The 22782-nt window shown below is 42.0% G+C and overlaps 1 protein-coding gene across 1 annotated transcript in view; it reads left to right on the plus strand.

Annotated features, from left to right (window-relative positions):
* Positions 1–625: 625 nt before the first annotated feature.
* The window catches only part of LOC149237332 (rhomboid-like protein 20), a 36852-nt gene continuing 14695 nt past the window's right edge, over positions 626–22782 (plus strand). The window contains exon 1 of the mRNA XM_089369233.1: positions 626–736. Coding sequence (XP_089225359.1) covers positions 626–736 — 111 coding nt within the window. The remainder of the gene's footprint in view (positions 737–22782) is intronic.

The following is a 22782-nucleotide window of genomic DNA, read 5'->3' on the forward strand; positions in this document are numbered from 1 at the left end:
CATTAGCTTGTCATTTATTACCATAGGACTGGGAAGTCCTTTGTCTCTCAAAATTCCATACTTTGTCATAAAACTGTCAATGTCTGCTTGAATGCTTTGACACCATTTTTCTAGATTGAGCATTAGGTTCCTTTTAGTTAGAACCTTCTTTATTTCTATGATGGTTTCTGTTGTATCTTCTATTTCTAGTTCATCGAGCTAGTACCTATTTTTTCTGTTCAGGAATGTTATTAATTGGTTGGCTTCTTCAGGTTTATCTCCCAACTCTTCTCTTGTCTCATGGACTGCTTTTGTAGCCACTTTTACTAGTTCAGTCTATTCAAAAATAACTTGAATAGAAGGCCAAACCTCATGATGGAATCAATGATGTGGGCCCAAAGAATTTCTTTCATGTCTCCCAGTGGTTCTTGCAATGTCAAGTCCTTTTCAAGGACTTTTATTCTTTCTACCATTATTTGGTTCTTCTGAACTTATTCCTTTTGCTATATCTGGGCAAGTTTACAGTCAGTCTCCAGAGTTGACACTTTTTCTCTAAGTTTCTTAAGTTCAGTGTCCTGGATGCTCATTTCCTCCATGGCCCTTACCAATTCAGTTGTTTGTTCTGTGGAAGTACCTACACTTGTAGATGCCCCTGTGCCCTGTGCCTATTGATGTACCTATTACTGGAAAAGCAGTAGCTGGTGGAATTGTGGGTGCTAAGGCAGCAGCCAATGTGGAGGGTACTGCAGTGAAGACTGTAGGAATTACAATCTGAGGGGTGGTGGCCAACTCACTCCACTTAGACTATATCAAGTTATCTAGCTCCTTTTCTATCTATTTTAATTGTTCATTGAGCTTAAGGACTAAGTCCATAAGCTCTTCCTCCTTCTATGTTTCCAACACTTCAACTGTCTAAGGATGATGTAGAGGAAGAATTTTGCGCTGCTTCTTCAGTGTAGCTATATCATCATTTTTCTTCTTGATAAGCTTTTCTACGGCTTTCACATCCTTGCGATCATGTCCCAACTCTATGACCAAGTCCTCTAAGGACTTTATTCTGGTGTCCTTGGCCTGTGAAGATGCCTTCTATAACTAGGATTGTGCTGATATATTATTTAGCGAATTCTAGAGCTGGTGGGCTACAATTTCCTTGCTAGTTAAGGTGGAGTAGACCATTTCCCCAGTTTGCTTATGTGACTCAATTTGGTCAATAGGATAGATATCCTTTGCCAATACTTCAAAGTATGTTTTCAGATAATCTGCCATTGATTTGGGTTGCTGTGTAGTTGGTTTCAAAAAACTCATTTGCATTTTACCTTCCTTTATGTCAAAGGCTAACATTAGCCTTGTTTGATTTGTTGGAGCCATTTTCAGGTAGTGTGCATAACTTTGGGCTTTTAATCTTTCATTTCTTGCCTTGATTTCTTTGTATTTCTCTTTGATATCTTGGCTCTAGCCAGTAGGAGCCCTGAAGGAGGATACTTCCACACTCTGTTGCCTTTCTAGCATTTGAGTCTGTGAGGTGGAAGGTTCTTGTGTACCTCCTGAAGGAGTGGTATGCTTACTTTCTGCTCCTACAGTTCCTGTTGTCTCCTCAGTAAACTCCTGTTCTAAAAATGGGTTCAACCTTTGCCTCTTGACATAGGTTTGGGCAACATGTCTACTAAAAGGGGTGGCCTCCTCTATATCTCCTTTTAGATTCCACTCCTCATTTAGAGGAGTCTGCAAAATGGGAGGATTGCTCATGATTTGCTCTGGTTGAGAAATTTCTTCTGAAATCTCAGGTTATTCAGATTCCTCTGGCTGCTCTATTCCCTCTGGGTGCTTTGATGCTTCTGGTTGCTCTGAAGGTCCTTCTTCTATTGTTTTCCCACTGTGTCCCTGTGATTGCCTTTGAGATTGAGTTTCTCCTGAAACCTGTACAAATGAATCCTCATCAAGTCTTCTATCTAAATCAATGAATACATTGTTGACAACAGTTTCTATGCTATCCCGGTCTACCAAAGTGTTTTCCACCCATTCAAACTGATTTGCATATTGTTCAATTTCAGGGATTCTATGGTGGATATAAGGAGATAATTTATTCTTTTGCCTCCTATTGCAAATGAACTCTAAGGGGTCATAATTCTAGATGAAACTTTGTTTTAGTCTCAACCTTTGGAGGATTTCCTCTGCTTCCTTTCCTGCTTCCCTATTGTTACATATGAAAGGACCAAGCTGATCTTTTATCCTAAGCTGAGCTTTCTTCTTGGCTTTCACAAAATGCACCTCATCTGAATTGATCATTTGTCTGTAGTACTCCAGGGCAAACAATCTCATAGGGAGGTATCTGGGCAGTTTGTAGGGAGCCAACTCACATCCATAGATTCTGATTTCAGTGTGGTTTTGGTATAGGTACCAATCCCCCACTCTATATTGTTTTGATAACTGAAGGACCCTCCTGATGTCTACACTGATTCTGGGAGGAGGGCTTCCTAATAGCATAGTTGTTACTGGGTACACAAAGAGATCTATGAAATCGGTATAAGAATATTGAGAGTCAAATTGGTGGATCAATGAAGTCCAGAAGACCACTGATCTGGGGTTGCCTCTGGTATCAAGCTTTTGGAGGGTGATTGGAAATTTATCAGCTTGATAATACAAGAACAAATGATATAGAACTGAAGAATATTTAAATACTCTTTCATTATCCAACCTCATGAATTGATCATGCATTTTATCAACAATGAACTTAGCATAGTCAAACATGATGGCTGGTGGTTGCCCAGGAGAGTAGATGGACATAAAGGCTATAATTATTTCATCAACAAATTCACTTGTAGTATAACCTAACACACTGGATCTCATGGGTATGGTGTCTCAGCCAAGGTCAGAGAATATAGTCCACAGGTAAGGGGGAGAGTCCTTTGGAGTGTATTGCTCTTCCTTGATGAAGTTCTGGTATAATTGAGTAAGTTGGATTGAGGTGAGTGTAGGGTATCTATTCAGAAAATCCCGAATAGAAAGAGGAGTCAGGCTTTGACTTGGTTGTAATTACAACATTTCATTTATGGACTCAGCAATGATGGTAAATAATACAGACTGGTAAGGGGTTCTCACTACCCTTTGGTTGGGATCATAGTTCATGTGGCAGTAATGTACAATCTCTAGGAAGATGTGAACTATGGGGAATTGATATTTGGGTAATCCTGATTCCAAAAGTCCTATATTGTCTACATGGTTCAGGTACTGGTCTCTATACCTGTAGAATAATTTCAAAGGGGATTCTGAGATAGAGGTATCTTTAATCGGGAAATCTTTATTAGCCAGTGGTAGATGATCTAAATCCCTATGAGGAGTAGAAATGGGCATGATAATCAATGCAATTGGGGCAGACATTCGTGGTTCTTTTGGATTCAAGGATGGGGGTGAAGGATTTTTAGTGAATTTTGGGAAAAACTAGTCTAATTCAGGTGTTTTGGTGTCACTAGTCAATTTTTATTACTAAATTACTTAGGAATTGGAAGCAATTTAGTCTAGGTTTTGGAACAAAATAGGGTTTCTCAGCGAAATGGGATAAATACTTGGTTTTGGCTTTTGGACGGAGTAATGGCAACTGTGCACTGTTTGCTGGAAGCGCACAAGATTGCAAGGTGGTCTAGAGTTTCAGCAGTTTTGGTAAATTAGTAGTTGGACATAGGTTGACAGTTGCACGTACTCTGGGATGTGACATTTCGTCATTTAGCGGGAAGCGGTAAGCGGGATTGTATCGCACCACTTTTGGGATGAAGTGGTTTTGGGGGTGTTAACACCCAGGTTGTTCCCTATGACTCCCAAGGGAATACGGCCGGGGTAACCACTAACCAATCTTTGGATCACTGTTTCTAGCCAAACTGTGATCAGAGAGGGCTCTCTCTTTATGATTTTATATCTACAATGGTAGGGTTTTAGGCTAGCTATCATGCACAGGTTTTGTTTATGTTTTGGTTGATGAAACTCCTTTTAGATTCCAGTGATGTAGTTTTCAGAGAAGTTGAGTACCATTGGGCAATGGAGTCTGTGGCTATATGTGTTTGAAACTTTGAAATGAAAGATGGGACTTACAGGGCCATTTGAGTGCTTAATAGAACAGTTTTTTGATTAAATGACTGGAAACAGGTAACACAAACAGCGAAAGCATTTAAGAATTTTCACTTATTGTTTAAATATTTCCAACAGACAGGTTTAAGAGAAGAAGACAGATGTCTCAGGGGCAAAAATTGAATCCCTGGGAATGTCTATCACAGTAAAAGACAGTTTTGAAATGCAGCAATTAAGAATTACAATTCTGTCACTGTATCTGAGGAAAACATGTATAATAGCTCAGTTTGAGTCCAGGGTAATCATGGGTTAAGTCCTGGAACTATCCTTTCACCTTGCTATCAAGTGTAAAACATTTAAACTACAAAAGAGAACAAAAGACTCGAAAACATACAACAAAGAGATTTGAGAATACTTATTGTTTTATGCAACACCCTGGAATCCTGTAACATTCATCTTTCACCACAATACTTCAAAGTACACCAAGCCTTGGAAATTCCATTCTTCCTTTGTATTACTTCTCTGAAAATATTACAGTAAGAGAGAGTTCTCAAAAGGAAATTACAACAACCCCTTCAACTGCTGTGAAGGGTGAATATATACTTGCGGTGATTTACAAAATATCTGAGTTCTGAGTTATCTCAGATTTAACATTCTTACCAACCACTTAAGATATTATGACCAAAATTTAATACAGCATTGATTACAGAGTACAGGCATTTCAATGCTCTGTCAGAAGATATTTTAGCCTTTGGAAACAGCTAAGTCGGTCGAGATATCCTGAATAAATGCTGGAAGACCTGTCTTTAAGGCTTGTACGCTGTATCCTGGACTTGTCACCTGTGATTGTGACTGTTGCTTGTGGTGAGTCAATGGTCCTGCTGAGTTGGCTCAGCCTCTGCCTCTTCCCTGTAGATATTTTCTTCAAAATTGTGCCTGCGCATGTATGCTCATTTGCCTGGAGAATTAGCGCTACTGATTCTGGCCTGACAAAATTGTCTGTGTCAAATTCCTCCAGACATCCTGTGTGGGCAGTTGGTGTGCTAAGATTGCCCCTAGAGTTTCATCTGCTTCTGTGAATTTGAAGAAGTTAGGTGGTGTATCAAACAGATGCTCGACTTCATTCATGAGGAAAAATAGTTTCTCCACCCTGTCATACATAGTCTGCCCGGTGGCTGGCCCTGGCTCTGCTGAAGTGCTGGGCGGTTTTGCAATCTCTGCTACTGCATGGGCATCAATTCTCTTATTGTAATTGTCTAGGGTGAGCAGTCTTCCTACACTGCTTAAAATGCTGGGGAGGCCTCTGTTCTGTAGTGTCACGAATTTTTCCAGGAATCTGTTGATTTCAGTCTGCATGTCCTGTGTCCTCCTCTCTAGTGTTCCAACTAAGTTCCTCAATGTTATGACTCTTTTGGCTACAGCAATTGTTTCTGTCCTGTTGGTGATTCCCATGACAGCTAATTGAGAGCTAGTCTTATAGTTCAGAATATTGATCATCCTAGTAGCAGCTTCTGGCATGTGTCCAAGGCTTGCCCTGGCTCTCTGTATTTCTCTGTTTGCTTTAGTGATGAGCACCATTTGCTCATCCATGGTCTCAATATATTGCCACTGGTTGGCAATGGACCGCCCAATGTTGCTCCATAGCACTGCTTTCATTTGAGCTGTCACTTTTTCTAGTGCAAGCTCTTTCTCTAGTTCAGCAATTCTCCTCTTAAGAGCTTTTACCTCTCTCTCCTTGGCTGCCTCATTCTGTTTGCTCTTGTCAAACTTTTCATTTACCTTAGCCAAGGTTTTCTTAAGTTCATCCAGCTCTTTCATTTGAGATTCCATGGCTTGGATCTCAGCTTGCAGCTTTTGCATGTCTAAACTAGTAGCCTGTTCCGATGTTGTAGTTGTTGTTGCTGTGGATGGCGCTGTAGTTGGTGCTGTAGCTTCTGTTTGCTGAGGAGGAGGAGTAGTCTTTGGAGGGACTTCCTCAAGATTTATTATCATAGGAGGAGGCTGGGAGGGTTGGCCCTCTTCTCTTTGCTTCAGTGCTTCTTGTAGTGCCGCCTTTGCAGCTTCAGTTTGTCCTAGCTGGTCTTGAGTCCTAACCAGCTCTTTGTATAGGGATACCAGCAGGTCTGTAGTATCCTTTTCTTGCCTTTGCTGGGCAACTTCATCTGTTTGTGGATGGATGGTGGCCGGGAGTTTGATTTTCTTTCTTAGGGCCGCCATGTCTGCATCCCTTATCTTCAGGAGTTCTTGGATGCCTTTGACATCTTTAGGATCATGCCCTATATCTATAATTACCTCTTCCAAGGACTTGATCCTATTTTCCTTGGCTTGTGATGATGCTCTTTCTAATTCCAGCTGAGAAGCTGTGTTATTCAGGCTGCTCTTTAGTTTGTAGTTCTCCAATGTCTCATCTGCCAGGGAGGCATACACCATTTCACCAGTTTGCTTATGTAATTCAATCTTGTCCATAGGGTGTATGTCTTTGGCAAGAACCTCCATGTTGGTTCTTAGATAGTCCGAGGTGGACTGAGGATGCAAAGTTGTGGGCATGAAGTGGCTCATTATCATTTTGCCTTCGCTCACATCGAAAGCAGACATGAGTCTCTGCTGGTTGCTAGGAGCTAGTTTTAACAAGTGATCATAGAGCTGCACTTTTATGGGATCACTCCTCCTTTTGATGTCAATGAATTGCTGCTTTATACTTGACTGCCCTTCTCTATGTTGACCGGAGGAGCTGACCTCTCCTCCCATAGTCATGTCATGTCCACGCTGAGATGAGCTGGCCGAAAGTTCTCCACTGGGTGGGCCCATGCCCATGGCTTGCCTTACTGCTATGTCCTCCTCTTGGGAGTCATTCAGTCTTTGTCTCTTCTCTCCTCTGATGAAGGATGAGGTCTGGGGGGTCTCTCTCTCCCTTTTCCTGGTCAAGTCCTCCTTCTGTGGTGTTTGGAGGACTGAGGTGTCTACATTGGTGTCTGTCCTGGGAGGCACCTCTGTTTGGGGCTGCTGCTCAATGTAACTAGGTAGATCTGTCCCCTTTTCCTGCTGCAAGGGCTGCTGTTCACTGGACTGTGCTTCTTCTTGTTGCTGCCCCAGTTCTTGCTCTTCCATTTCTTCTTGCTGCTGTAGCAAGGTGTCAACTTGTTCTTCTGTCAATATAGGTGGCTGTTCCACCTGTTTTCCTTTGTCTTTGCTTGCTGCCTGGGGTGTCTTCTCAGTAGTTTGCTGCTGTGCTGCTGAAGATTTAGCAGCTGTTCCAATTTGCTTTCTGTAGGAGAGGGGCACCTGTCCACAAGTTTCCAAGTCAGCTTCTTTTTGCACATTCCTAGCTTCTTTCTCAAGTAATTCTACCTCAGTGACTTGTTCTACTAGTGTGCCCTCTTCCCAATCTAGTGCATTGGCATACTTTTCAATTTCAGGTTGTCTTTTATGTGCATAGTTGCCCAATTTGTATCTAATTCTCCTGAGGGAGATAGAATGATTGGGGTCATAGGGAATCCATTCAAAACTAGTCTGCAATCTGAGGCCTTCCAGGATGATGTCTGCCTCTTTCCACCCTTCCTCTTTCCTGTTATATAGGAAGGAACCTAGCTGGTTTCTTACCTTCAATTGTGATTTCTTGTTTCTACTCTGAAAGTGAAGGTAATCTGAGTTCCCAAACTGCCTGAAATATTCTAAGGCAAAAAGCCTCATGGGGACATACCTCGGCAACCTAAATGGGTTCAATTCACAGCCATATATCCTAATGACTGTGTGGTTCTGGTAGAAGTACCAGTTGCCAATATTATAAGATTTGTTCAAATGTAGAATCCTCTTCATATCATCGGTTAATCTAGGAGGAGGAGTACCTTGCAGAGCTGTTAGGGCTGGATGAACAAATAAATCAATAAACTCACAGTATGTATAGGGTGATACTGAGGTAGAATGAAAAACAGAGGTCCAGAAAACAACTGATCTTGGGATTCCTTGGGCATTGAGTGGCCTCAAAGGAACTGAGAAGGTATCTGGCTGGTAGAAAAGGAATAAATGATATATATAGGAGGAGTACCTGAACAGTCTCTCCCTTTTCAAATTCATGAACTGCTCATGGATTTTCTCTGCTATGTAAGTTGCATAATCATACTGCACAGCTGGAGGCTTACCCGGGGCAAATATAGACAGCATTGCCATTATGCTGTCATCTACATCTTCCAACCCCCTGAATCCTAGGACATAGCCAATTAGATCCACCAACATTCTGCCCAACTCATTTAGATATTGGTACCCAATAGGAGGGGTTCTGACTGTTTCAGAGCCCGGTGTGACAAACAGTTGGTTGATTTTGACAATCTGGTCACTGGACAGCTTGCTCCCTCTGTTTATCAGATTCTGCATAGATAGAGGGGTCAATTTCTTGGCTGTATTGAAGCGCAGCATCTGGTTTATGCTCTCTGGGGTGATCTGGAACAGGACTAGGCCTGTGGGGCTCATGACTGCTCTTTGGCTGGGGTCATAGCATTCCTGGCAGCTATAAATGAGCTCTGGCATAGGATTGACTTGGGGAAGGTTGTATATGGGCAAATTTGACTCCCAAATCCCCAAGATATCTGCCCCACTGAGGTGCTGGGCTCTTAATTCATTCAACATGTGAATATTGTACTTGGTTCCCATGGGGAACCAATCCAGCATTTGGTAGTCCATGTCTCCCAGGGCTTTCCATGCTAATTCCTGGTGAGGAGCATTGATGGGCTTAATATTGAGTGCAATAGGGGTCTCCATAGCTCTTTAAGTTGCAAGAATTGCAGGTGGACAGGTGGAATGGTAAAAACACAGTCTGGAGGCAGTTCTCTGTGTAAACAGTTGATGTTTTGAGTATCCAAGGGGAATTCTCTCAATAGCAATTGAAATACTACTGGAGTCTAGTGACAGAACTTCTCTGTGGTCTAACTGAACTCTCCAACCGGGTGAATTATATTTATTAGGAGCTCTGCCGGGAAAACGCAGAATTACAGAGGTTTTATGTGAATTGCAGGTTTCTAAAGCTCTACAAGTACTTGTTGGCCCTCACAATGACAATGGTGGATGAGCAAATGGAAATGAACGGTGCAAATAGCGTTTTTATGGTTCTACTATCCCTCTGAGCAATTTCAAGCTTAATGAAGGTCGTATGGAGGGCGAAACGATCTAAATACCTGTAATTCAACGAGCAGAGGTTGAAGCAAAGGTGCACGGTTGCTGCTTGAGGAGGTTGCCCGGGCTAATAGACTGGTTGGCGAAAATTGGAGTGCAAACGGTCATGCAGAGTGTCCAACAGAAATAACAGTGAAAGTGGTAAAAAACACGGGAAAATTGGTAAATATGGGTTATTTTACCAATTTGGCGCTTTTTTCTGCTGACGTCAGCATGACGTCATTGGTGGGTCATGGTGAGGTGACGTCAGCTGACGTCATCGGGCGACGTGGCAGTGGGTGACTGGTCAAAGGGGCGGTGAGGTGGCAACCCAGTCAGCAGTGAGGTGGACCAATGACAAAGGCAGGTACGCGCAGATAAGGACGTGGCGGCGAGTCAGTGACGGGTAGGTGGCAGTCAAACCGCAGCGGTTACGGTTAAGGCCTTAACCGCCACGGTTTCTCGGGGCGGTTTAGGTACGGCGCAGAGGCTGTCAGAGTCGGCTCCGAGATGGTTCATCGGTTGACGCGTGGAGGAGGCGTGACAAGGCGCAACGTCACTTTCCCGGAGGTTAAAGTGCCGCCATAGGATGCGCTCCGATATTGATGTGGACCGTCGGATCTGATGGGCTTGATCCGACGGCTGGCGGAGGAGAAAGGTGCTCGGGTTATATGCGGGCGGGGAACTTTAGGTTTTATGGGTTTTTTATTGGTTTTTTCGAATGTTTTTTCATTAAACCCATAATGCGCTAACCCTTTGGAAATGCGCCAGAGGCGGGTTTTTTTTTAACTTTGGTTATTTTTTCAAAGGATTTGAAGGCGGAATAGGGTTTTGTAAGGGTTTTCCAATGCAAATGGTGGTTGGAGGAGCAGTTTGACTTGCAGCAAGGGGGAATAGGATGGGACAGGTTCACCAAAGTGACCAGATGTCACTTTGGTCCCTTTTGAAGACCATATGGCTATAATGCCAAGGGGAGGGAGTATATATAAGATTTGGGGCTTTGTACACCTTAGTGTTAGTATTATTAGGGGAAGGGGTAAAATAGGGGAGTTATATAGTAAAATTAGAGGTTAATATGAATGAAGGGGGCAAATGAAAGGGATTTTACTGAGTTTATCTGAAATTGACTTGGTTTTGAGAGTAGATCAAAATGAAAAGATCTTAGACAAGATATGTGGATTCTGAATGAACTAGAACCATCATAAAACCATGATCTCTCTCCATAAATCTCAGCTGAAAGAAAGGGGGTGTTAGCAATGGAGTAGGGAGGGAAAAGAGAAGTTAGTGATGCTCTTTGCTGATAGAATTTTTGCCTTGGCAAAACACCTCTTGACAACTGTGTAATGGTGATCATATCCTTTCTGCAACCACAACTGCCTACCCAGCTATTTTGCCTAGCATTTTTTGTTTCTCCTTGGAGGGTGCACTTGAGCTTGCAAACCCTCAATTGCCTTTTCTTTTCTTTGGCTTTTTCCTTTTCTCTCTATCTACTTCTACCCTTATGTCTTCCAAGGTCCCAAATTAAACTTTTGGGAACCTTTGCTTCTCTACCTGAACTACTTGTCTGCCAAGATTAAGCTGTTTGGACAGACCTCTTTCCCTATTCTACAACTCAAAATTGAAACATGGCATGATCCAGTTTAGACTGTTGAATCATCCACAAAATTTGAAATAAGGTCCTCAGTACTTGAAACACTTAACCCAGCTCTTGCTTTCTAGGAAATATGGGATCTTTGGGATACCAGAGCAGAGCATATTTGGCTTTTCTCTTGCCAATCATGAAATATGAAACCTATTACTATAGGTATCCAACAGTGGCTCCACATGGGGATGGTTTTTCTTTTGAAAGATCAAGAACAGCAGGTCAGATTGCCTTGTTCCTTGACTGCCCATCTTTGTCTTTGAAATCTGCTGCATGAATATGTCAAAATAGTGTGCTTTTTTCTTGGAGAACCTCTGATTCTATCTGCCTGTTGCTGCTAGGTGCAGCATTTGGAAAAACCTCTTTTTACTTTCTAAAATAGAAGATAATATGTAAGGCTGCATATATACAACGAACCTCTGAATTTCTATCATAGTGAACAGTCAAAATAGTGCTTCAGCATCCTGCCATTGACAGGACCTTCATCCAGTTCAGTTACAGTCAAACTTTTTAGGAAGTAGGTGCTATTACCTTGTACTGCTTGGACAGAAAATGGTCCCTTCCATAAAGAATCAAACTTCCCATGTTTTCCTTTCTCTTCTCTTCTTGCATCCCACTTTAGAACTTTGTCCCCTACATTGAAATCTTCTGCTTTTGTTCTTCTGTCAAAGGCCCTTTTTAGTTTCTCTTGTAGTATCTGCACTCTGCTGAAAACTTGCTCTCTGGTCTGCTGTAAACAGATTATCTGGTTAATCCTTCTTTGCATGTCATTTGGCTCTGCTTGACTTTCTTGTAGAAGTTTCATAACCGGTACTCCTAGTGATGAAGGAAATCTAGCCTCTAATCCATAGACTAACTCATATGGGCTGGTCCCAATTGATCTTTTAGTGGTTAATCTGTCTGCCCATAAAGCATTTACTAGTTTCTTATGCCAGTTCTTTTTGTTCTCTTCCAGCACTTTCTTTATGATGTTTATCAGGCTTTTGTTTGAGGATTCAGCAAGACCATTTCCTTGAGGATAGTAAGCTATGGAATGGCCCAGGGAAATGTGAAATTTATGGCAGAAGTTCACCATCTTCTTGGATCTGAAGGCAGCAGCATTGTCTGTTATTATCTTGTCTGGGCAGCCAAATCTAGCCAGTATATTGTTCTCCAAAAATTGAATGATTACTGAATCATTTGCTTGTCTGCATGGGACAGCTTCAATCCACTTGGTGAAGTAGTCTGTTGCTGTCAAAATCCATCTGTGTTGTCCTGAAGATGAGGGATGAATTTCTCCAATGAAATCCAAGCCCCATTGTTGAAAAGGTCTCTCTGTTGCAATGGGCCTCAAAGGAAGTGGCAGCAACTGTCTTTTGCCTTCAAACAGTTGGCACTTGTGGCATGATGTTGTGAATTTCTTCACATTAGAGAACATAGTGGGCCAGTAATAACCAGCCCTTAATATCTTGTCCACAGTGGACTTCCAGTACAAATGTCCACCACAGTCTCCAGCATGGAATGCTTGCATGATATTGTCAGTTTCACTCTCAAGAAGACAGTGCAGCAAAATACCTTCATGGTTTTTCCAGAGTAGATTCTCATCTATCACACAAAACTTAGATGTTTTCATTTTTAGGAACCTAGACTTAGTTCTGGACAATCCTGGGGGAGCACACAGGTTTTGTAATATATAACAGACATCAGAATACCAAGGAGATTGTTCAAAGGCTACATTGATCTTTGGAGTCGCCAGCTCTGTTTCACTGTCCAGTTGGTTAATATCTAAGGCTTGGAAATTTGCTTCTGTCATTAACTTGGCCAAACCTTGCCCTTTTATCAGCTTTGTAGGCTTTATTTCAATGTCAAATTCAAGTATGTTTGCAATCCATTTTCCTCTTCTACCCTCTAAGTTTTCTTGGGTGAGAATGTCTTTGACAATGGGACTTGGTACATAAGCCACAACATGGGAGTAAAGGATGTAAATCCTAAAGTCTTTGATAGCTTTGATTAAGGCATAGGCTTGTTTTTCCATTATTTGGTACTTTAGAGGAGCATCTCTAAGAGTTCTGCTGAAAAAAGCAATGGGCTTTTCATTCCCTTGGTCATCTTTCTGTAATAATACAGCAGCGATAGTATGCTGGGAGGCAAAGGAGAAAATGATGAAGTCTCTGTCAAACTGAGGATTAGTTAATACTGGGGTTTGAGTCAAGGCCAATTTTATGCTTTCGAAAGCTTGTTTTGCTTCAACAGTCCACTTAACCTTTGAATCCTTCTTTAGCATATTGTTTAGTAATCTGATTAACTCTGCTAAATTTGGGATAAACCTTCTCAAAAAGTTGATTTTTCCTAAGAATCCTTGCAGCTCCTTGACATTCCTTGGGTGAGGCATTTGTAGGATAGCTTGTATCCTATCTGGATCAATTCTTATGCCATTTTTCGAAATAATATGCCCTAGAAGTTTCCCTTCTTCCAAGCCAAATAATGACTTCTTGGGGTTTAAGGAAATGCCATATTTCCTGCATGTTATGAAGATTTGTCTCAAATGTTTCAAGTGTTCTTGGTCAGATTTTGAAAAGGGTGTTAGATCATCTAAGTAAATGACCAAGAAGTCATGAATCTCTTTTGCAAAAGCAATGTCCATTGCTCTCTGAAATGTTGCCCCTGCGTTTTTCAATCCAAAGGGCATTTTCACATACTTGAAAGTGCCCCATGGGGTAGTAAATGCAGTTTTGTCTTGATCATCAGGGTGTACCAGGATTTGATTGAAACCTGAGAAACCATCCAACAATGATATTCTTGAGGCTCCTACTACTCTTTGAAGGATGTGGTCCATTTTGGGTAAGGGGTAGTTGTCTTTGAGTGATACTTGATTCAGATTTCTTAAGTCTACACAAAGCCTGATCTCACCAGTTTTCTTTCTTGTAGGGACCAAATTTGAAATCCATTCAGAGAACCTGATTGGTGCTATGATACCAGCTTTGAACATTTTTTGTAATTCCTTTTCAATGGAAGGAAGGAGCACAGGATTGATTCTTCTCAATTTCTGTTTGTATGGTTTTTGATTAGGCTTGAGGGGAATGGTGTGCTGGATGACAGACGTGTCATAGGACTTTAGATCTTCATAACCCCAAGCAAAGACATCTTGAAACTCTTTAAAGAGATCAATATATTTAGGTTTTTGATTAGGGGGCAAAGCAGCAGATAGCTTTATTATTTTAGGCTTGTCAGTGGTACCAATGTTACATTCTTCAATTGTTGCATCTAATGGCTGCATCTTTGGTTTCCTGGGGACATCATTTGAGTCAAAAATGTCCTCTAGAGGGGTAAGGCCTGCTGGAAGGAGATTGTCTTTGAGTTGTATGATTTCATCTTCAGCGTTGCTCACCTCTTCACAGTCAATTTGGTGAATTTGCTGAATGTTTTCTTTGTTGAAAATGGTTGGACTGAGTAATTGTTTGGCTGTTCTAGGTGACATTGGGTGGGCAGATTGTTGAAACTGTAATTGTGATTGACTTGCTCCGTCAACTATTTGAGATTGACTTGCTGTCTCAAGGTCAATATTTAATCCTGTAAACTCTTGTTGCAAGGTTAAAAAGTTGTTTATTTGCATGTCATTCTCAAATACTTGCCACTCTTTGACATTGTTTGGAATAGAAGGCCTATATTTGACCTCTGCTGTGAAACAATTGTTGGGTTGTAGTGGGAATTTGAAGGTGCTGGCAAATGTTGCCAAGCTATGTGCATGGAGATTGTGGCCCCTTGGAATCTTTGTGATAACGAACTCGGAGAAAGTCTCTAGTATTTCAATTATAGCAGATCTGTAGGACCTCAGCCTTTTGTCATTGGTGACAAAATTCCCTTTTACTTGTTGAATTATTAGATCAGAGTCACCCATGATGGAGAGTTTAGGAGCTTGTAGCGATTTTGCTAGCTTTAGACCCAATAGCAGCGCTTCATATTCTGCTATGTTGTTAGTGCATCTAAACTTCAATCTGTAAGCCCTGCCTTCTGCATAGCCTTTCTCTTTGTTATGTATCCATACTCCAGCTCCTGCCCCTAACTTGTTAACTGAGCCATCAAACTCTAGGACCCACAGACTATTTTGCTGAATAGGAGATTTAACATTCTTTTCATGGGATGGCAATGTGAGCATGAGTTGAGGTTTCTTTTCCCATTTGTCTCCTAGGATAATTTCATCATTTGTTTGACAATCTTTGACAACTAGAGGAGGGTTAATGGGTATTGTTGGGCTAATTGAGATTTGGCAGGTGCTACTTGTTTGATCAATGTTTTGTTCTTGTATGAGTGTTTCGGTCTTAATGTCATTGTTTGAGAAACTTGCGCTGTCATTGAAGAAGATGAAGGAGTCTATGTCCGAATGGACAGCATATATTGGAAAATTTTGAGGCTTTTCTTCACTGCTGACCATATATTTCATGAGTGTTTCCCTATAAAGTCTTTTTGGTTGCCCAAAGACAAAAATAGTTGCATATGACATATCTAATTGCAGGGAGCCTTGGAGTTTCGCTCCCCATGATCTTGATAAGAGCATCCCATATTTGGGTGGGATATCAGCAACAACAACATCCATTAAAATGGTTTTGTTGGGAAATTGAACCAAGGACACACATAAATCCTTAATTAGGCCCAAGCATTTGACTTGACTAGAATCAAAAGAAAACAGGTCTTTGTATGGTCTTGTGATGTCTAAGTTTAATCTTTCCATGACTGCTTTTGGCATCAGGTTATGAGAGGCACCTGAGTCAAACATTGCATTATGCAGTATTTTATCATGAATATGCAAGCTGACATAAAAAGGTGAAACCCCTGTGACTACTGTTTTTCCATCTACCTCTGGGCCAAACAGCAATTCTGGAGTGTCATCTAGCACATTTACATCATCTTTGCTATTGGTGAGCTGAAGGGATTTTTTGATCTGTTGTTTGTATATGTCATGCTTGGCTAGCTCTGAAAGGGGAATTGCTACCTTTAACTTGCCAATCTCTATTCCTAGGTCAAAGGGTTTATCGATTTGGATTTTGGAGTCGCGGGTAGCAGTTCTTTCTCTGTTCATTAGATCTTCTTGGTGGATTTCATCCTGATTTTGGAACCTGCCCCTTATATTGATGTCTTGAGGGTTAATGTTTGGGTTAGGGTGAGAGGACGAGGCTGCCATGGGCTATTGTGGTGGGGGCAGTATTTCAGTGACCTCCTCATCCACTACTTCTTTTGTGGGTAAGTTTGTTCTGACATTAGGTTCAGTGACTAAGGTTTCTTTAGATTGTAGTTTCTCTTTTATCTTTTCGGGCTGATTCACATTCACAGTCCTACTCCTTAGTTTGTATTGCTTATGGACTTCATAGACAGCAGTATCATATCCTTGTTTAAAGTCAAAGGATTCTCCTGATTGTGTTTGGAATGTTTTGTTTTCATCTTCCTCATGGTCTTCTTGTGTTAAGAAAACCTGGCTTTTACCATCCAGACCTATTAAGTTGATCTCAGGATCTTCATTGAGCTGATTAGCTGAGGAAGTTTCTGCATAATTTTCTTGAAAAGGGGGTCTGATATCTTGGTCTGCACTTGTTTTTCCTATATTGGTGTTCTGGACTCTCCTAAAATTTGGGTTTCTAGGAGGGTTGTTTTGTGGTGCCTCCCATGATGATTTCCTTTCTACTAATTCCACTCTTTCACCTAGTCTTTTCATGCTATTTAGAATTGCATCTAACTTTTGATCAAAACCCGAGGGTTCTTCTTTGAAACCAGTCTTCTTTTCCAGCTTTGCCCTGTTTCTTTTGGCAATTAGGTTGGCTTCTACAGTGACTGCAACCCTTTGGGCTTCTGCAAGGGTTGGAGGGTCTCTTTCTCTCAACTGATAGGCCATATCAGAATCAAAACCATCAGGGAAGTTATAAAGGGCCAAATCAGGAGGGGGCCTTAAGTTCTGGGGGATAGCATTGTATATGTTGTTAAACCTAGCACAATACTCCAAAACCGTTTCTTGGGGACCTCTTTTAATAGTGTTATATTCACCAAGTATATGGTGCGGATCTCTCTTTTTCTCCCATCTGTTGGTAAATTCCTGGTATAGAACTTCAGGGGTTGCAATGGAATTTGCATTTAAGGATCTAAACCAAGTTCTGACATCCCCAGTTAAGCTTTGGACAAAGATCCTCATCCTGACACTGTCATCATCTATTTCATAGGTCTCAAAGTGGTCTTGCATCTTTTTAGCATGCTGGATGGCTGTCAAAGGGCCATGGGAGTCAAAAAATGAGAGTCTGGTTTGGTAGTCTTGGGGTAGAGCTGGAGCATTGGCTGGTATCTGCAGAGGTGCATATCTGTTAGCCATATTTATGGGGTTTATGGGGTTAATAGGAACAAATGGGACAACAGGGATTACAGGTGTAACCGGGTTAACAAGCGGGAAACTGATTGAAAGAGTATGTGCAGATGGTGAAGATGGGAGAGGAGGGCTTTGAGGTGTCGATGATGAACTAGGGGAATTGGGTGTGGAACGAAAAAGAACTTTGCAAGGAGTGGGAATGAGGATGGGTTGGTCTGACCTTATATTTGAATCAGCAGGCTTGTCCTGCTTTTGCTGTCTCCTTATGTTCTTTGGTATGATATTTGGGTTATCGACAATGATGGGTTGATTAGGGTCAGGGTTTGCCCTAGTGTGCCTTGGGTTTCTTTTGGGAGCCAGCTTCTAAGTATTCTTTTAGAACTTTATACAGAAGTTTTATATGTACAAGGACTGAACAAGCATTCTGGAATGACTATATAGGTCTCAAAGCTAAGATGAAGTTTCCCTAGCTAGCTCTTCCCTAAAGCTGTTCCTGTATTAGAGAAACAGTCCTAAGGCCTCTTGGCTAGTTTCAGGCTTGATGGTAGCTTTGGAAGATAGATAGAAACTGCAAAATCTTAAAGTCCCCAGCGGAGTCGCCAATTATGTTAACACCCAGGTTGTTCCCTATGACTCCCAAGGGAATACGGCCGGGGTAACCACTAACCAATCTTTGGATCACTGTTTCTAGCCAAACTGTGATCAGAGAGGGCTCTCTCTTTATGATTTTGTATCTACAATGGTAGGGTTTTAGGCTAGCTATTATGCACAGGTTTTGTTTATGTTTTGGTTGATGAAACTCCTTTTAGATTCCAGTGATGTAGTTTTCAGAGAAGTTGAGTACCATTGGGCAATGGAGTCTGTGGCTATATGTGTTTGAAACTTTGAGATGAAAGATGGGACTTACAGGGCCATTTGAGTGCTTAATAGAACAGTTTTTTGATTAAATGACTGGAAACAGGTAACACAAACAGCGAAAGCATTTAAGAATTTTCACTTATTGTTTAAATATTTCCAACAGACAGGTTTAAGAGAAGAAGACAGATGTCTCAGGGGCAAAAATTGAATCCCTGGGAATGTCTATCACAGCAAAAGACACAGTTTTGAAATGCAGCAATTAAGAATTACAATTCTGTCACTGTATCTGAGGAAAACATGTATAATAGCTCAGTTTGAGTCCAGGGTAATCATGGGTTAAGTCCTGGAACTATCCTTTCACCTTGCTATCAAGTGTAAAACATTTAAACTACAAAAGAGAACAAAAGACTCGAAAACATACAACAAAGAGATTTGAGAATACTTATTGTTTTATGCAACACCCTGGAATCCTGTAACATTCATCTTTCACCACAATACTTCAAAGTACACCAAGCCTTGGAAATTCCATTCTTCCTTTGTATTACTTCTCTGAAAATATTACAGTAAGAGAGAGTTCTCAAAAGGAAATTACAACAACCCCTTCAACTGCTGTGAAGGGTGAATATATACTTGCGGTGATTTACAAAATATCTGAGTTCTGAATTATCTCAGATTTAACATTCTTACCAACCACTTAAGATATTATGACCAAAATTTAATACAGCATTGATTACAGAGTACAGGCATTTCAATGCTCTGTCAGAAGATATTTTAGCCTTTGGAAACAGCTAAGTCGGTCGAGATATCCTGAATAAATGCTGGAAGACCTGTCTTTAAGGCTTGTACGCTGTATCCTGGACTTGTCACCTGTGATTGTGACTGTTGCTTGTGGTGAGTCAATGGTCCTGCTGAGTTGGCTCAGCCTCTGCCTCTTCCCTGTAGATATTTTCTTCAAAATTGTGCCTGCGCATGTATGCTCATTTGCCTGGAGAATTAGCGCTACTGATTCTGGCCTGACAAAATTGTCTGTGTCAAATTCCTCCAGACATCCTGTGTGGGCAGTTGGTGTGCTAAGATTGCCCCTAGAGTTTCATCTGCTTCTGTGAATTTGAAGAAGTTAGGTGGTGTATCAAACAGATGCTCGACTTCATTCATGAGGAAAAATAGGTTCTCCACCCTGTCATACATAGTCTGCCCGGTGGCTGGCCCTGGCTCTGCTGAAGTGCTGGGCGGTTTTGCAATCTCTGCTACTGCATGGGCATCAATTCTCTTATTGTAATTGTCTAGGGTGAGCAGTCTTCCTACACTGCTTAAAATGCTGGGGAGGCCTCTGTTCTGTAGTGTCACGAATTTTTCCAGGAATCTGTTGATTTCAGTCTGCATATCCTGTGTCCTCCTCTCCAGTGTTCCAACTAAGTTCCTCAATGTTATGACTCTTTTGGCTACAGCAATTGTTTCTGTCCTGTTGGTGATTCCCATGACAGCTAATTGAGAGCTAGTCTTATAGTTCAGAATATTGATCATCCTAGTAGCAGCTTCTGGCATGTGTCCAAGGCTTGCCCTGGCTCTCTGTATTTCTCTGTTTGCTTTAGTGATGAGCACCATTTGCTCATCCATGGTCTCAATATATTGCCACTGGTTGGCAATGGACCGCCCAATGTTGCTCCATAGCACTGCTTTCATTTGAGCTGTCACTTTTTCTAGTGCAAGCTCTTTCTCTAGTTCAGCAATTCTCCTCTTAAGAGCTTTTACCTCTCTCTCCTTGGCTACCTCATTCTGTTTGCTCTTGTCAAACTTTTCATTTACCTTAGCCAAGGTTTTCTTAAGTTCATCCAGCTCTTTCATTTGAGATTCCATGGCTTGGATCTCAGCTTGCAGCTTTTGCATGTCTAAACTAGTAGCCTGTTCCGATGTTGTAGTTGTTTTTGCTGTGGATGGCGCTGTAGTTGGTGCTGTAGCTTCTGTTTGCTGAGGAGGAGGAGTAGTCTTTGGAGGGACTTCCTCAAGATTTATTATCACAGGAGGAGGCTGGGAGGGTTGGCCCTCTTCTCTTTGCTTCAGTGCTTCTTGTAGTGCCGCCTTTGCAGCTTCAGTTTGTCCTAGCTGGTCTTGAGTCCTAACCAGCTCTTTGTATAGGGATACCAGCAGGTCTGTAGTATCCTTTTCTTGCCTTTGCTGGGCAACTTCATCTGTTTGTGGATGGATGGTGGCCGGGAGTTTGATTTTCTTTCTTAGGGCCGCCATGTCTGCATCCCTTATCTTCAGGAGTTCTTGGATGCCTTTGACATCTTTAGGATCATGCCCTATATCTATAATTACCTCTTCCAAGGACTTGATCCTATTGTCCTTGGCTTGTGATGATGCTCTTTCTAATTCCAGCTGAGAAGCTGTGTTATTCAGGCTGCTCTTTAGTTTGTAGTTCTCCAATGTCTCATCTGCCAGGGAGGCATACACCATTTCACCAGTTTGCTTATGTAATTCAATCTTGTCCATAGGGTGTATGTCTTTGGCAAGAACCTCCATGTTGGTTCTTAGATAGTCCGAGGTGGACTGAGGATGCAAAGTTGTGGGCATGAAGTGGCTCATTATCATTTTGCCTTCGCTCACATCGAAAGCAGACATGAGTCTCTGCTGGTTGCTAGGAGCTAGTTTTAACAAGTGATCATAGAGCTGCACTTTTATGGGATCACTCCTCCTTTTGATGTCAATGAATTGCTGCTTTATACTTGACTGCCCTTCTCTATGTTGACCGGAGGAGCTGACCTCTCCTCCCATAGTCATGTCATGTCCACGCTGAGATGAGCTGGCCGAAAGTTCTCCACTGGGTGGGCCCATGCCCATGGCTTGCCTTACTGCTATGTCCTCCTCTTGGGAGTCATTCAGTCTTTGTCTCTTCTCTCCTCTGATGAAGGATGAGGTCTGGGGGGTCTCTCTCTCCCTTTTCCTGGTCAAGTCCTCCTTCTGTGGTGTTTGGAGGACTGAGGTGTCTACATTGGTGTCTGTCCTGGGAGGCACCTCTGTTTGGGGCTGCTGCTCAATGTAACTAGGTAGATCTGTCCCCTTTTCCTGCTGCAAGGGCTGCTGTTCACTGGACTGTGCTTCTTCTTGTTGCTGCCCCAGTTCTTGCTCTTCCATTTCTTCTTGCTGCTGTAGCAAGGTGTCAACTTGTTCTTCTGTCAATATAGGTGGCTGTTCCACCTGTTTTCCTTTGTCTTTGCTTGCTGCCTGGGGTGTCTTCTCAGTAGTTTGCTGCTGTGCTGCTGAAGATTTAGCAGCTGTTCCAATTTGCTTTCTGTAGGAGAGGGGCACCTGTCCACAAGTTTCCAAGTCAGCTTCTTTTTGCACATTCCTAGCTTCTTTCTCAAGTAATTCTACCTCAGTGACTTGTTCTACTAGTGTGCCCTCTTCCCAATCTAGTGCATTGGCATACTTTTCAATTTCAGGTTGTCTTTTATGTGCATAGTTGCCCAATTTGTATCTAATTCTCCTGAGGGAGATAGAATGATTGGGGTCATAGGGAATCCATTCAAAACTGGTCTGCAATCTGAGGCCTTCCAGGATGATGTCTGCCTCTTTCCACCCTTCCTCTTTCCTGTTATATAGGAAGGAACCTAGCTGGTTTCTTACCTTCAATTGTGATTTCTTGTTTCTACTCTGAAAGTGAAGGTAATCTGAGTTCCCAAACTGCCTGAAATATTCTAAGGCAAAAAGCCTCATGGGGACATACCTCGGCAACCTAAATGGGTTCAATTCACAGCCATATATCCTAATGACTGTGTGGTTCTGGTAGAAGTACCAGTTGCCAATATTGTAAGATTTGTTCAAATGTAGAATCCTCTTCATATCATCGGTTAATCTAGGAGGAGGAGTACCTTGCAGCGCTGTTAGGGCTGGATGAAAAAATAAATCAATAAACTCACAGTATGTATAGGGTGATACTGAGGTAGAATGAAAAACAGAGGTCCAGAAAACAACTGATCTTGGGATTCCTTGGGCATTGAGTGGCCTCAAAGGAACTGAGAAGGTATCTGGCTGGTAGAAAAGGAATAAATGATATATATAGGAGGAGTACCTGAACAGTCTCTCCCTTCTCAAATTCACGAACTGCTCATGGATTTTCTCTGCTATGTAAGTTGCATAATCATACTGTACAGCTGGAGGCTTACCCGGGGCAAATATAGACAGCATTGCCATTATGCTGTCATCTACATCTTCCAACCCCCTGAATCCTAGGACATAGCCAATTAGATCCACCAACATTCTGCCCAACTCATTTAGATATTGGTACCCAATAGGAGGGGTTCTGACTGTTTCAGAGCCCGGTGTGACAAACAGTTGGTTGATTTTGACAATCTGGTCACTGGACAGCTTGCTCCCTCTGTTTATCAGATTCTGCATAGATAGAGGGGTCAATTTCTTGGCTGTATTGAAGCGCAGCATCTGGTTTATGCTCTCTTGGGTGATCTGGAACAGGACTAGGCCTGTGGGGCTCATGACTGCTCTTTGGCTGGGGTCATAGCATTCCTAGCAGCTATAAATGAGCTCTGGCATAGGATTGACTTGGGGAAGGTTGTATATGGGCAAATTTGACTCCCAAATCCCCAAGATATCTGCCCCACTGAGGTGCTGGGCTCTTAATTCATTCAACATGTGAATATTGTACTTGGTTCCCATGGGGAACCAATCCAGCATTTGGTAGTCCATGTCTCCCAGGGCTTTCCATGCTAATTCCTGGTGAGGAGCATTGATGGGCTTAATATTGAGTGCAATAGGG

This window comes from Pinus tabuliformis, chromosome 8 (assembly GCF_031772625.1).
Source record: "Pinus tabuliformis cultivar Carrire ecotype Pingquan chromosome 8, CPIR1, whole genome shotgun sequence".
In the NCBI taxonomy this organism is placed as follows: Eukaryota; Viridiplantae; Streptophyta; class Pinopsida; order Pinales; family Pinaceae; genus Pinus; species Pinus tabuliformis.